This window comes from Phoxinus phoxinus (genome assembly GCF_949152265.1).
Source record: "Phoxinus phoxinus genome assembly, chromosome: 18".
NCBI classification, from domain to species: Eukaryota; Metazoa; Chordata; class Actinopteri; order Cypriniformes; family Leuciscidae; genus Phoxinus; species Phoxinus phoxinus.
The window spans coordinates 10217689-10230457 of NC_136893.1; the positions used below are offsets into that span (position 1 = coordinate 10217689).

Here is a 12769-nt window from a genome sequence, read left to right on the forward strand (position 1 = left end):
TCTAATGAGGATGTAGTAAAAAAAAAAGAAAAAATGATGACATGCCATGCATATAATCATGTTTACCCTCAGTCTTGTGCGGACACGTCCCTGTATGTGATGCCTGGCATTGATCATTCGAACTAGGACAGGGCTGTCAAGGTAATGAATATATGAAGTCGGATCTCTCGCGTCAGCACTTTTAGACACAAGATGTCGGCGAGGGGAATACAGACGAGCTCAGCTGACATTGTAATCGCTGCCGCGTGTTACGATCCCCTTAAGAGCTCTCACGGCAATCACTTAAGAGCTCCTTTCACATTGACTTTAAGACATGTGCTGTAAACTAATGTGTTCATTACACTCCATCCCTGATCTACATTCAAACCATTTGCAGTAATGCATGCAAGTCATTAACATTGCAAATGGTGTGGACAATGGCAAAGGTGCGAGATGTCTTCCACCATTCGGGCCAGTGCACTAGGCTAATAGGGCCACAAGATTCCCCCTCATGATCTTCAAACAGCCATATGTGATGCGAGCTCATCTGAAGAGCAACAGTACCACCTAGTGGCGGAGAGGCAGACATGCAGCCTGTTAACAGTCAAAGATTCATTGTGAACTATATTAGCCATGCATAATTCATGGATGCATTATACATCAGCTCTACAAACCCAATTTGTTCCCTTGAGTGACCCATATCATACACAAACAGCTTGCATTCATTAACGGGACGAGGTGTGTTTCGAGTTGGGAGTGAGGAGCGACTGACAGTCCTCAGAGAAAGACTGCTGTAACTGTTGATGGGTTGCGGAGAAGTTTCAGTACCTCTGCTTCAAACAGTGTAATGCATTTGCATCAGATACCATGGAAATGCATCAATGTTGAGGTTGCATCATCACCTGCTTTTGCACGATATGAGCGTGTTTCATCATTGTAGTGTGAAATATAGATTTGTTATTTTTGCCCTCAAGCTCTATTATGCAGGGTGATTTTGATGTTTTTTACAAAGCCACTGAGATATATTTTAATTCGTCATCAAAGCTTTGAGCTTTCTTGTTATCTAGAATTCTAACTTTTTGCATTATAAGAAAAAAAAAATCTGACAGTAACCAGCAATATCTCACTATTGCAAAATTTGTTTCTCTTTTCCTGAAAAAATCTTGTTTAGTTCAGCCACTTTCAAATAGAGAGCACTTTTCACAATCAAATGAATTCCTGACAGATCAGATCAAAGCTCCAGATTAATTGTTGACGTAGTTGATTATAAATTACCATTCAGAAATGCATCATCTTAGACCTAGTAAAATAGATTGTAAATGTGCTTTTATTTTTCAAGTAGGCGTGTGCAGCAGAGATCAGATGGCAGGTCATGAAAGGTATCAGTTGCTTAGTCACAGTACAGCTGGAGAGGAGAACGGGCCGGCCTGATTCATTTCTCTCCACTGATATAATTTAAGAGACCGTGGACCAGCCGTGCCTGAAGCGCCCTTACTGCTGCATGAGCAGATGATCAGAGACACACACACAGTAGGAGACCAGAGATCTGGTGTGATTTATGTTTACTGAACATAGGCTGCGATTAAAAATACAAGTTGATGGGTGTGGTTATGAGGAGCTTTAAACTTGGGAATATGGATGTGGCTGGCAGAGAGAAGAATCTTTTGATTTGATTTGTCAGCAGCATTTTAAGTATCAAATCTAACCTAAATGCAATTAACAATAATTAAAAACCTCTTGAGATTGTGTTAAAAACTTTTTTAATTAATATGAATAATACATTTTATATTATAATATATACATAATATAATATTATTAATTAAATTTACAAAAAAATCTTACAAAAATCTCTTTTTATACTTTTATTTAATTTAATATGCCATGTTACTTTTTCCACCATTTCTAATTATATATATTTTATATTTTTAATTCTAATTATATATTTCACTATTCTTCGATTCTTCATTTTAAATGGCCCTGTGGTGTGACAGTAAAAAAAAAATGTATTATTATAAAATGTATATACATTTATAGTTTTTTTTACAGTTGAAATTTAATTAAATGTGTAATATTAATTATTGTATTTTTATATTAACAGTTATATTAATGTTAATATCTTATATTAATATTAATTAATTATAATTTCTTTGAAGATTTAAAAAAAAATACTTATAGATGAATTATGGGACAAGCTGAAATTACTTTTCATCTCAAGTACCCAAATAATTTCTTGCGCACCCCAGTTTGGGCACCGCTGCACTTCTGAAATACATGAACTTCATTTGGGCGGATAGAAGGCGATTAGTAACCGCCACTGTGGACTGAAATGTGGGACAGTCTAAATCAGTGGATTCTTCTCGCAGCCGATGTCACGGCGTATCCACCAAACCAGCTTGCCCTTTCATTACATGACCTACCTTGTGCTGCGACTCTGGTTCAGGCTCACGCTGCGAGATTGATTTGTCTGTTGGAGCATGGTCATGCTGGTGTAATGGCTTATGGAACGCCGCTGCGATTCTCTGGCCAAGCGCGGAATGGCAGAGCTCAGCAGAGCAGAGAAACCTGCTGTGTATGTGACAACTGTTGTGCCGGCTCCGGCTGGTGACGCAGCACTGTTTGCGAGTTCAAGCCAAACGCTTTTGTCTCTTTTATCTATTTTTGACTCTGTGTCTCTTTCTCTCTTCGCCTCCCTTTTCCTCCCCTCGCTTTCACTTGCAATCTCACCTCGGCTTGTTACGCACATGAAGTAGCAAAGCGTGCACAAGCCATGTTAAGGTAGCTCAATGCTGTTTGATATTCTAAATACCGTTCCTCTCCCGAGAATGCAACATTTCCTTTGTTGCGTTTATTTTTCCGTTTGCCATTTTTCTGTTCCAGTTGTTGTTATTGTTCTTTTTCTCAGTGGAGAGAGGCTCGGAAATGGTGATGGCAGCAGAGGGCATAAACAGCAAAAAGCACCTTGTCAAAGGGCTGGGGCTTTTACTTCAGCTGAAGTGAGACGAGGAAGAATTTTGCTCTTTTTTTCCCCTCCCTCCTCAGCTGAAAATTCACCTTTAACAGGCCCAAATCTGTTCTTGAACTTTCCCTGTTCCTGTCTGAGGTTAGAAAGCAAACGACTCCTTTTTCTCGTAGTACTGGACTGAGTGTTTTTGATATGGAGTCTGGCTCTGAGGTAAGGTCAGGGATGTAGTGCACAGGCGGGCTGGGGGAGGGCTGGAAGGCTCGGCTGGTGGGCTGACGACTGTGTCTCCTCTCTCCCTCGGCAGTTCATGGCATCAAGTGGACTTGCAGCAATGGGAACAGCAGCTCTGGCTTCTCTGTGGAGCAGCTGGTGCAGCAGATACTGGACAGCCACCAGACCAAGCCTCCTCCCCGGACTCACAACTGCCTCTGCACTGGCACTCTGGGTAAGGGACAGACAGGAGGGCTGGGGTGTCAGAAAGAGACGGGTAGAGACTGAGGAAGCAGGTAGTGCTTTAAATATGTCTTCAAGAACTTTAAAAGATGAGGTGAGTGTAGAGCAGATTGAATGCCTAATTTAGAGTACAGCAGCTTCTAGGTCCAGGATGAACATTTCATAGATGTGCTGATTTATTGAACTGTCTGTTGTAATGACACCACTGGGGGGCGTAATGTTCCTCCGTATCTGTGCAGTCAGGGCAGTCTTTTTTACTCAAGTATACAACAAATGAATTTTCACCTCGTACTCCATCACAAATATCCAACACAGCACTTTACAATCCCATGGTTTTGCTCCTGTAGGGTGCCGTTACTCTGAAGCAAATTGAATTGAGTGTTTAAAACAAATGATTGTGGGGTAGATTGATTGCCATTTGTTTTATGTTCATATAAAATTCATTCGCCAAGTATGCAGTATAATGACTAATGAGACATATCAGCCATTTATTAACAAAACGGTAAAGCTGTGTGTTGGCTTCTCATGAAACGATTAATACTGATGATTGATGGTCTCTATAAAGACTTGAATTAATCTCAGTGTTCATTCAAAATATCAGCATCAAAGCATTTTCAATTTTAAAGACATTATGTGGATCATTCTTTGAATTCTTATTATTTTCAGTGTATAAAGCAAACAGAGCCTCTTATAGTGGTGTCATATCTAAAACAGTAGGGTAGTTAATATGATGTGTCTTTTTGTATTATTCTAATGTAGGTTCAATGGACTAAATAACAGGGGAAAAGAGGGAAATGTATGATTATGTTCATTAAAATACTGTTATTGTTAATAATAATAATGTAAATATTGACAATAATACTACTAATAATTTTCATTTTAAATGGGCTAATTATATATTAGTCAATATATCTAAATGAATAATGAATCATTCTGAATGAATTACTATGGATAATAATAATTGTATTATTGTTGTTATTATTTTATCATCTATATGTATATTTTGTATATACTAATTATTATTATTATTATTATGTCAATTTTGATAATACTAGGGATTCTGTTGATTATGAGAATAATGTTCATTTTAAAAGGGATAATGTCATTAAGGAGTCAGAGATATTAATTCTTCTGAATGAAATAGTGTTGGTTAATGTTAATACATAATAATAATACATAGTTTTTTTATTATTATAATTACTAATTGTTAAAGAGCTTGGAGTTTTGGAGAGTTTGGCTAGCTATGTTGTTATGTCTCTGCAGGTGCTGGAAGCAGTGTGCATCATAAATGTAACAGCGCCAAACACCGCATAATCTCTCCTAAAGTGGACCCTCGCTCAGGAGGCTATAGCAGCACCCACTCTGAGCTCCAGAATAATGATGTGTCAGAGGGTAAGACAGAGCACAGCCACAGCAGCAAGAACAGCGGAGGAACAGGAGGAGGGAGCGTGCGTGAGAAACGCAACGGCAAGGTCCACAAACCCGTGCTGCTCCACCAGAACAGCACTGAGGTGTCCTCCACCAATCAGGTGGAAGTGCCAGACACAACCCAGAATTCCCCTGTGTCCATCAGCAGCGGGCTGAACTCGGACCCCGACATGGCTGACAGCCCCGCGGTCACAGGCATGGGCCACGTTGCCTCTGTCATGAGCAGCCTATCCCAGAGTGTTTTCATGTCCGAGGTGACTGGGGATCCCGTTTACAGCATGTCCCCCACTGGAGGCCCCAATACCCATATTATGGGCCCCGATGCCACCTCTCACGGTCTGGTCTTGGCAGTCCCCTCTGACAGCCACAAATTTGCCTTTCCAGGAAGTGGGAGCGCAGATGCAGGCGGTCCTGGAGCAGACGGGCTTTCCATGCTGTCTGCCTCTGGCATCTCTGATGAACTTGTCCTCTCCAGCAGCCTAGATTCTGGCAGCATTAAAATCCCAGAAACCACTATGAACTTCGACCCTGACTGCTTCCTGAATAACCCAAAGCAGGGCCAGACGTATGGGGGAAGTGGATTAAAGCAGGAGAATGGCACATGCAGTGCCTCGTCCTCCTCGACAGCTAACACCAACGGTTTGCAACGCTCGCCAACTATATCTGATTCAAACTACGTCTTCAGTTCTGCCCTGGTTAAGAACATCAAGACTGAGGACACTTCCTTTGAACAACAGCTGGCCAAAGAAGGGAGCTACCAGGTGGGGGCAGTCGTAAGCTGTAGCGTTTCCAACGGCTCTGGCGCCGAGAACTCACTCACCTTGACCCCTGCTTCCTCTCTGCTACCATCTGGAGGGGGTCTGAGTCCGAGCACCACCCTGGAACAGATGGATTTCAGCGCCATCGATGCGAAGCAGGACTACTCCGCCGGTGCCACTGCCGTAGGTTATAGCCAGGCAATGAACAACTTAGCACACCAGAACCAATCTCCAAGCTTCTTCCTTCAAGAACCACCACAGCCAGCCCAGAACCAGCAAGGCCGGCAGAGCTCCAGCCAGAAGGGCCACTTGCTGGAGCATAACTCCCCTGATGGAGGCTACATGGGTCTGCAGGTTGTAAAGACGGAATCGCCTGGCAGTAATGGCCACCTTCACCACCATCACACCCACCAGGGCCAGCACAGACCCAACTGCAATGGAGGCTCACCCACCGAGGCCCAGGGACAGGCTGGCTCACTGCAGCTCCTCCAGTACCAGGGAGGTTTTCCAGGCCTTGGTCCAGAGCACGAGGATGTGGTCGGTATGGATCAGAGTCGCAGTGTTGGGTCCGGTCAGGCTGGGGCCACTGAGAATGGGACAGATGGTTTACTAAAGTCTGGGGATCATCTACAATCCTGCAGAGGAGGAAACGGAGAGAGCGGAGGAGCAGATCACTTCATGCAGCAGAGCTCTGAGAATGGAGCCGAAGCCGTGGCTTTGAGGAATGGGAACACCACGAGCGGGCCCAACAACGGCTCGCAACAGCAACTCCAGCCACTGATTCAGGGAGCTAATTTGGTTCAGGGGCTCTACAACACTAACCACGGGCTAAGTGGACCCGGAGCCAATGGCGGAGGAGGCACAGGCATGGAGATCAGCTTGGATCATTTTGACATCTCTTTTGGAAACCAGTTTTCTGACCTCATCAACGACTTCATCTCTGTAGACAGCGGAGCCACGGCTGTGGGGGCTGCGGGAACGTTATACACCCACCAGTTGGTGGCCCCACCTGGGTCAGATGCAGCCACCTCAGGAGGGAACCAACAGCAAGGTCAAGAGAATGCAAGCAACAGAGTGTCAGGATACAGCCCCTCCGAGATCTGCCTCCAGTCATGCTGCAGCCCCCAGTCTTTAGGTGGAGGTGCTGGTGCTGGCGGAGGCTCGGGAGAGACAGGATCACTGGCCTACATGCATGTCGCTGAAGTAGTGTCAGCTGCGGTGGCCCAGGGCACTCTGGGAATGTTGCAGGCAACCGGGCGCCTTTTCATGGTCACAGACTACTCTCCAGAGTGGTCCTACCCAGAGGTATGTGTTTGAATTGAATGCTTTAAAGCTACACTGTGTAATTTTTTAAGTTGATCCTTAGCAAAAAACACTTTGTTATTTCAAAGTTATATGTGCTCATTAATGTATAATTACTTCTACCAACTAATCAAGTATTCTCATAGCGTAGAATCTGCTATTTATAATACATACGGGTGAGCTGCTTGAATGACAGAAGCCATGTTGCGCCTCCATCTTGAAAATACATTAGCCAAAGAGGGACATACCTGGAAATTCAAGCTTCGCCTTTCGCGTTTTTACACTCACTCTATGAAGTGGCACTATGACGAATGCGAGGGGGAGATTACTCGTGACTGCCGGCAGATTTGAAATAATACGACCACTGTAGGAGTTAAAACGCCCTCGGAATGGGAGGGGCTAGAAAGTAATATTCAGTTGGTAGTCATATACAATTTCACCGCTAGATGGGAGTAATTCCTAGTGTAGAATTTCAGTGACATATTCAACATTATTTCTTAATATTATTATTAGATGCTTATAATAACAACAACAATCCTAATAATTATTATTTATAACTGTTTAGACACATTTTTAGATTATTTAAAATTGTGTCTTTAGTAACCCATTTGTGAAATGACCTTTGAATAATAATAATTATTATTATTATTATTTGTTATTTCAAATTATTTTAAAATAGCCCGGTATTTGATATCTTGCTGTTGCACTATTGCACCACGAGATGGCAGAATACCCTTGAAAACAATTTAAAACGTATTGATGTTGTAGTCTTATTTTCCTCCACAAGATGGCATTGTAGCATCTGTATTTTATTCTCCTTTCAAACGCTTCCTTTCTTCAAATCCTTATTTTAACCTTTATTTACTTGAATAATTATGATATGATAAACGTAGGTCATGTGATGATTTTTTTCCCCCTCCATATTTCAGGGTGGTGTGAAGGTCTTAATCACAGGATCATGGCAGGAAGACAACAGCAGCTACTCCTGCCTGTTTGATCAGATCTCTGTCCCTGCCTCCCTCATCCAGCCTGGAGTTTTACGTTGCTACTGTCCTGGTAATTTCACCTTCATACAAACAGAAGATACTGACTTATTTATATACCATTATTTAAGAAGTAAATATTAATTAATATTAAGATGTAGATATGTAGATATTGTGTTTCTAAAAAGAAAAATGTTTATTACTTCAAATAACATAAAATAAATGTTATGCAATTGCAATGGATCTAAGCCCTCAGATGCCACCCCTGATAAGGAGCAGAACAGCATGATCTCCTCATGATTTCCTCTGATCTCTCTAATTATGGGTTTGTGTGTGTCTGCAGCTCATGACACAGGCCTGGTGACTCTGCAGGTGGCTGTCAGTAATCAAATCATCTCGAACTCGGTTGTGTTTGAGTATAAAGCCCGTGCACTGCCCTCCCTACCTTCATCCCAGCATGACTGGCTGTCACTTGACGGTAAGTCTTCCTCTGTCTTTTTCTGCATTTGTGGGAGAGAAAAAAATGTCACTTTACTAAATTTGGAAGCCATCACGTGACCTCTGATTATTGAGCTACTTGAAGTAGGTGATTATATAATGGTGTCTTGGCCCAAGGCTTTTCTAATTAACCCTAATTTGACTAACAAATTAAAGGCACTTTGATCGAGATAAAGACTATGTCTTGAAGGCAGAGAAATAAAAAAGTTGGATTGAGGAAGGGTAAGATGCCGTTTAAAATGTCCATGTGTGAGGGTTGCTTTGCAATTGACCTCTAGGTGGAGATAGAGGCCAAGTTTAGCAAAGAAAGCAGAATTCTGTTGAAGTCTAAGTAATCACCACATATGCTGAATATGTATTTGAGGTCAACAAGCAAAGTGTGTTCTTCAGAGCTAAAGGGAGGGTAGACCACCCTGTAATTAGGTAGAATCTGTGTTTAAGGGCTATAAGAAGGAAGAGCTTTTGATGCTTGTTTTGCCCTTTGTGCTTTAATCTGAGGTATGGCAAGCACAAAGGAGAGAGGCAGTCATTTATATAAGTGGTTAATACTTTAGGGTCAAGGGGAAAAGCAGTCTGGAAATAGTACACTGGTGACTTTGATGAGCTTTCCGTGACTTAAGACAAAGTGAAGGTTGATTGCTCCTTCACATCTGGCTTGGCATAAAGTTACCATGAAATCAAATTGGTAATTGGCTTATTTTTTATGGAATATTGCAGTGTGTTTTAATATTTTTTATCTATGCATATCATTAATTTTGCCCTCCCACTTGCAAGGACATCTCGTCATGTGTTTACAGGCGTGAGGGTGGGACAACCTGTCACTCACATGACATCACAGCAATAGACAACATGCTAATCAATTCCAATTCGCCTTAACTAAACCTTCTGAAATTAACAAACAGCGGAAGTAAAATAACATAAAATATAAATATTAAATGAAAAACTCTTTTTTTACATGAAGTTTTATGTAACAAAGTTCGGGAGGAGCATGTTCAGGTAATCATCCAATCAGCACAAGAAGGAGCCAGTATAAATAAAGCCTTTCCTTACCTCCTGTCTCATGACTAATTTCTCAGCATCCCACCTCCACCCCTTCACCCCACATTCGGCTGGGTCCGTTCATAGATACCTATGATCTCTAAAGTTATGGGGGGAGTACTCTGGGGTCGGGCCGAATTCTGAGCTCGGAGCCCTCCCCCCGGACAGCAAGCCAAATACGCATTATAATATTACATCAGATTTCATTAACATGTAAACTCGTGAATTGACAACTAATTGAAAAGTTCTAAAATGACTAAAACTGAAATAAAAAATGATAGCCAAATAGAAATACTAAAAAACAAAAACTAATAAAAAAGGCAAAAGTATAAAAAAAATGACTTATATGAAAACATGAAAAAATAATACTCAAACAAAAATTCTAAATATTATAATAGTATAAATAAATAATACTGTATATATAAATACTTTAATATGAATAAATACTATAATATTATATAAATAATACTGAAATGACACTGATTGATGTTCATTCTTTAATGTTAACTTGAAGTGTTTAAATTTAATATGTAGAAATTAAATATGTAGAAATTAGCTTTAACGTAGATTAATAAATGCATTAAAAGTATTGTTTATTATTAGTTACCGATACCTGATGCATTAGCAAATGGTAACAAATTCAACCTAAAGTTTTACCATGTAAACTATTAATAAGTATGTAAAGTTTGTCTGTGAGAAGAAGGGACAAAAAGAAAGACGTGACTCAGATCCACTATTAAACACTTCCGCTGTACTGATTCTGCTTGCTTTGTGCACACACCGGTGATCTTTACACCGTCCTTTAGCTGTCCCAGTCTGTTAGTGATAACTTAAACACAAGGGTTTAAGTCTAATCATACCATCGCTCTGAGGGATTTGCCCTCTTTAAAGTCTGGCAAACCAAATGCAATCCCACACACTTCAGCGCTACCCAGGCTGCCTCAAACTGGGGCTGTGGCGTCAAAGAGCTTATGAAAATATTGGAGCATATGGGCAAAGTGACACGCCTGCCAATTTGACGTCCGAAGCTCTAATCTGCTTGCTCCGATCAGGTGTTAGCCAAGACAAACAATCCCGAAGAATGATTTGGGCAACGAGGAGTGGCAGCCAGCATTCGGATACAGCATGTGTTTGACAAGCATGATGTTTGGAGAGCAGAACAGTACAGATGATCACGCATTACAGTAAGAGGGACCAGGCACATGCGCTCACAGTCACACCAGAAGATGCACTTACTGTACATCACTGCACATATTTATTAAACGGACGAATTCTGTGGATATGTAATCTGGGAGGTGTGTGTGTGTTACAAGGACAGGCTAAGTGCTCTGTCTCCTATGAGTCTGAGTAAAGAAGAGAGTGCCAGTGCCTGTGTGTGGTGCTGTTTGTCTGTGGAGGTGGGGGCGGGGGAGTGGGGGGGGAGTGTTGTTGCTGCAGTGTGCATTGACAGGGTAAAGTAGGGCATGGTGGAGGAGCCTGTGGAAAGGGACAGCTGCAATGCAGACAGCCCTTAAGGCAGAGAAAGAGAGCAACAGAGGACCGATATACCCATCTCAGAAACATGTCTCCGTTCAAACAGCTCAACACCAGTCCATTCACGTCTCACAGACGGCATCGCCAACCATGCACCGTGACTTTCATTTGTTTGTATGCACACTTAAACTACTTCAATTACTAAATTGTCCACAATATACTACATTCTCGGCATTCACCGAGTTTTCAAGAACTTTTTCTTACTGTATTTTCATTTAGCTCTGTGTTTTGTAAACTTAAGTAGCAAAAGGTTGGTTTATTGGATTAGTGGATAAGAATAAGCTTAACTGAATTAGAGTGAGTCATCAGTTGGTTTGACTTTAAGCACGTCATGAAACAGTGCTGCCTGGAAATTAGCTAGTTATTCCCAACTCCTGCTCTGACTCATGAAATAATGCATTTGCCTACTTAACAGGTGAAGTTAGAATATCAATGGACTTAGTTGATAAGAATTTGCTATTTGAAATTTGCTACGTGGGGGTTGGGTGGGGAACAATAAAGAAGTTTGAGATTTTTCTTTATTAGACATGTTATTGATACACATTTTAATGAGTATTCAAGTATATGGAAAAGATAGTGTGCACAGGCTATATAAGCAGGCAAACTTGACACTGTTGTTTATCAGTAGAGAGCCATAACAATAATCATATTCAATCCAGTTACTGGATTTTGGGGTTTCTTCACTTGCTATGCACTGACTCTCACTCCTGGTCATTAAACCACAGCCTGGTTTCTACATTGAGCTCTAGTCAAATAAAACGATTTCGAGACAAACCTCGGCGTCTGCTGTTTGACACTACATTTATCGTTTGCTTTCAGCTGTGCTCTGATGCTCTAATGGCACACAGCTGCCTGCCTTGATTTGTCATAATGCAGAAAGGGGGCGGGGCTTTGCTTCTCTCTGCAGCATTGCAGGTACAAAGCCACAGGCTGGAGTCGTCGTGCACTGTAACCGTGACCAGTATATTGTCTTCATGCCAATTCATATTGTCCACCGATTAAACTGTGCGTCCACATTACTGTCTAGTTATTCTGTGGTCAGTCGATGCCGCTCTTCACACATTACTGCGATAAACCATCATTTATAGCGTATTTTTACAGCGGTTGATCACAACGCCTGTGGTTTGCAAATATAGGGAAAATAAACAGTTGTTAAAATATATATCAAATTATTTGTCTTGCCTCGTACATTTACCGATTCCCAGGTTAATTTTTCCGTCACCTCCGAAAAGCGTTAAATATGTTTATGGGAAAATTCTCTACGCCGGTTTGAAAAACTGAGGAAAAGTGCAGTAGTCATTATAAATGGGAAAGACAGTGTCACATGCTGTCTTTCCCATTAATAATTTCTTCGTTTGGTTCAGTTTTTTTGCTTTGTCTTCGTGGCTCGTGGAAAAACTAGGGCGTCTGTTTACCTGCGGCACGTGCGCAGCGTCTCCTCTCGCGGAGATTCATGCACGCGCGCGCACGGGGGAGCAGTAGTCAATGTTGCCAAATCTTCCAAGAAAAGTTAGCGATTGCTTTGAAAAATATAAAGAAAAGCGATTTCTTTTTATTTTTCTCCTGCTGTTGGTTGTTCATATATCATCATGGAGGAAGGCATAATGCTTAATTAAAACATAAATACTTTTTATTAAGCATTATTTCCAAGACGTGTTTGCAATTAGCTTCCAAATAGGCCTAGTATATTTTCATTTAATATCCTATTTTTAATAATCCTTATAGATAGATAGATAGATAGATAGATAGATAGATAGATAGATAGATAGATAGATAGATAGATAGATAGATAGATAGATAGATAGATAGATAGATATTCCAAAGAAAAGTGTGTT

At 41.2% G+C, this 12769-nt stretch overlaps 1 protein-coding gene across 3 annotated transcripts in view; it reads left to right on the plus strand.

The window, feature by feature from the left end:
* camta1a (calmodulin binding transcription activator 1a) overlaps positions 1 to 12769 on the plus strand; it is a 364067-nt gene that overhangs the window by 324399 nt on the left and 26899 nt on the right. For all 3 annotated transcript variants that reach the window (XM_079588277.1, XM_079588278.1, XM_079588279.1), the window contains exons 7-10: positions 3246 to 3386; positions 4658 to 6885; positions 7812 to 7938; positions 8209 to 8343. In XM_079588277.1, coding sequence (XP_079444403.1) covers positions 3246 to 3386; positions 4658 to 6885; positions 7812 to 7938; positions 8209 to 8343 — 2631 coding nt within the window. The remainder of the gene's footprint in view (positions 1 to 3245; positions 3387 to 4657; positions 6886 to 7811; positions 7939 to 8208; positions 8344 to 12769) is intronic.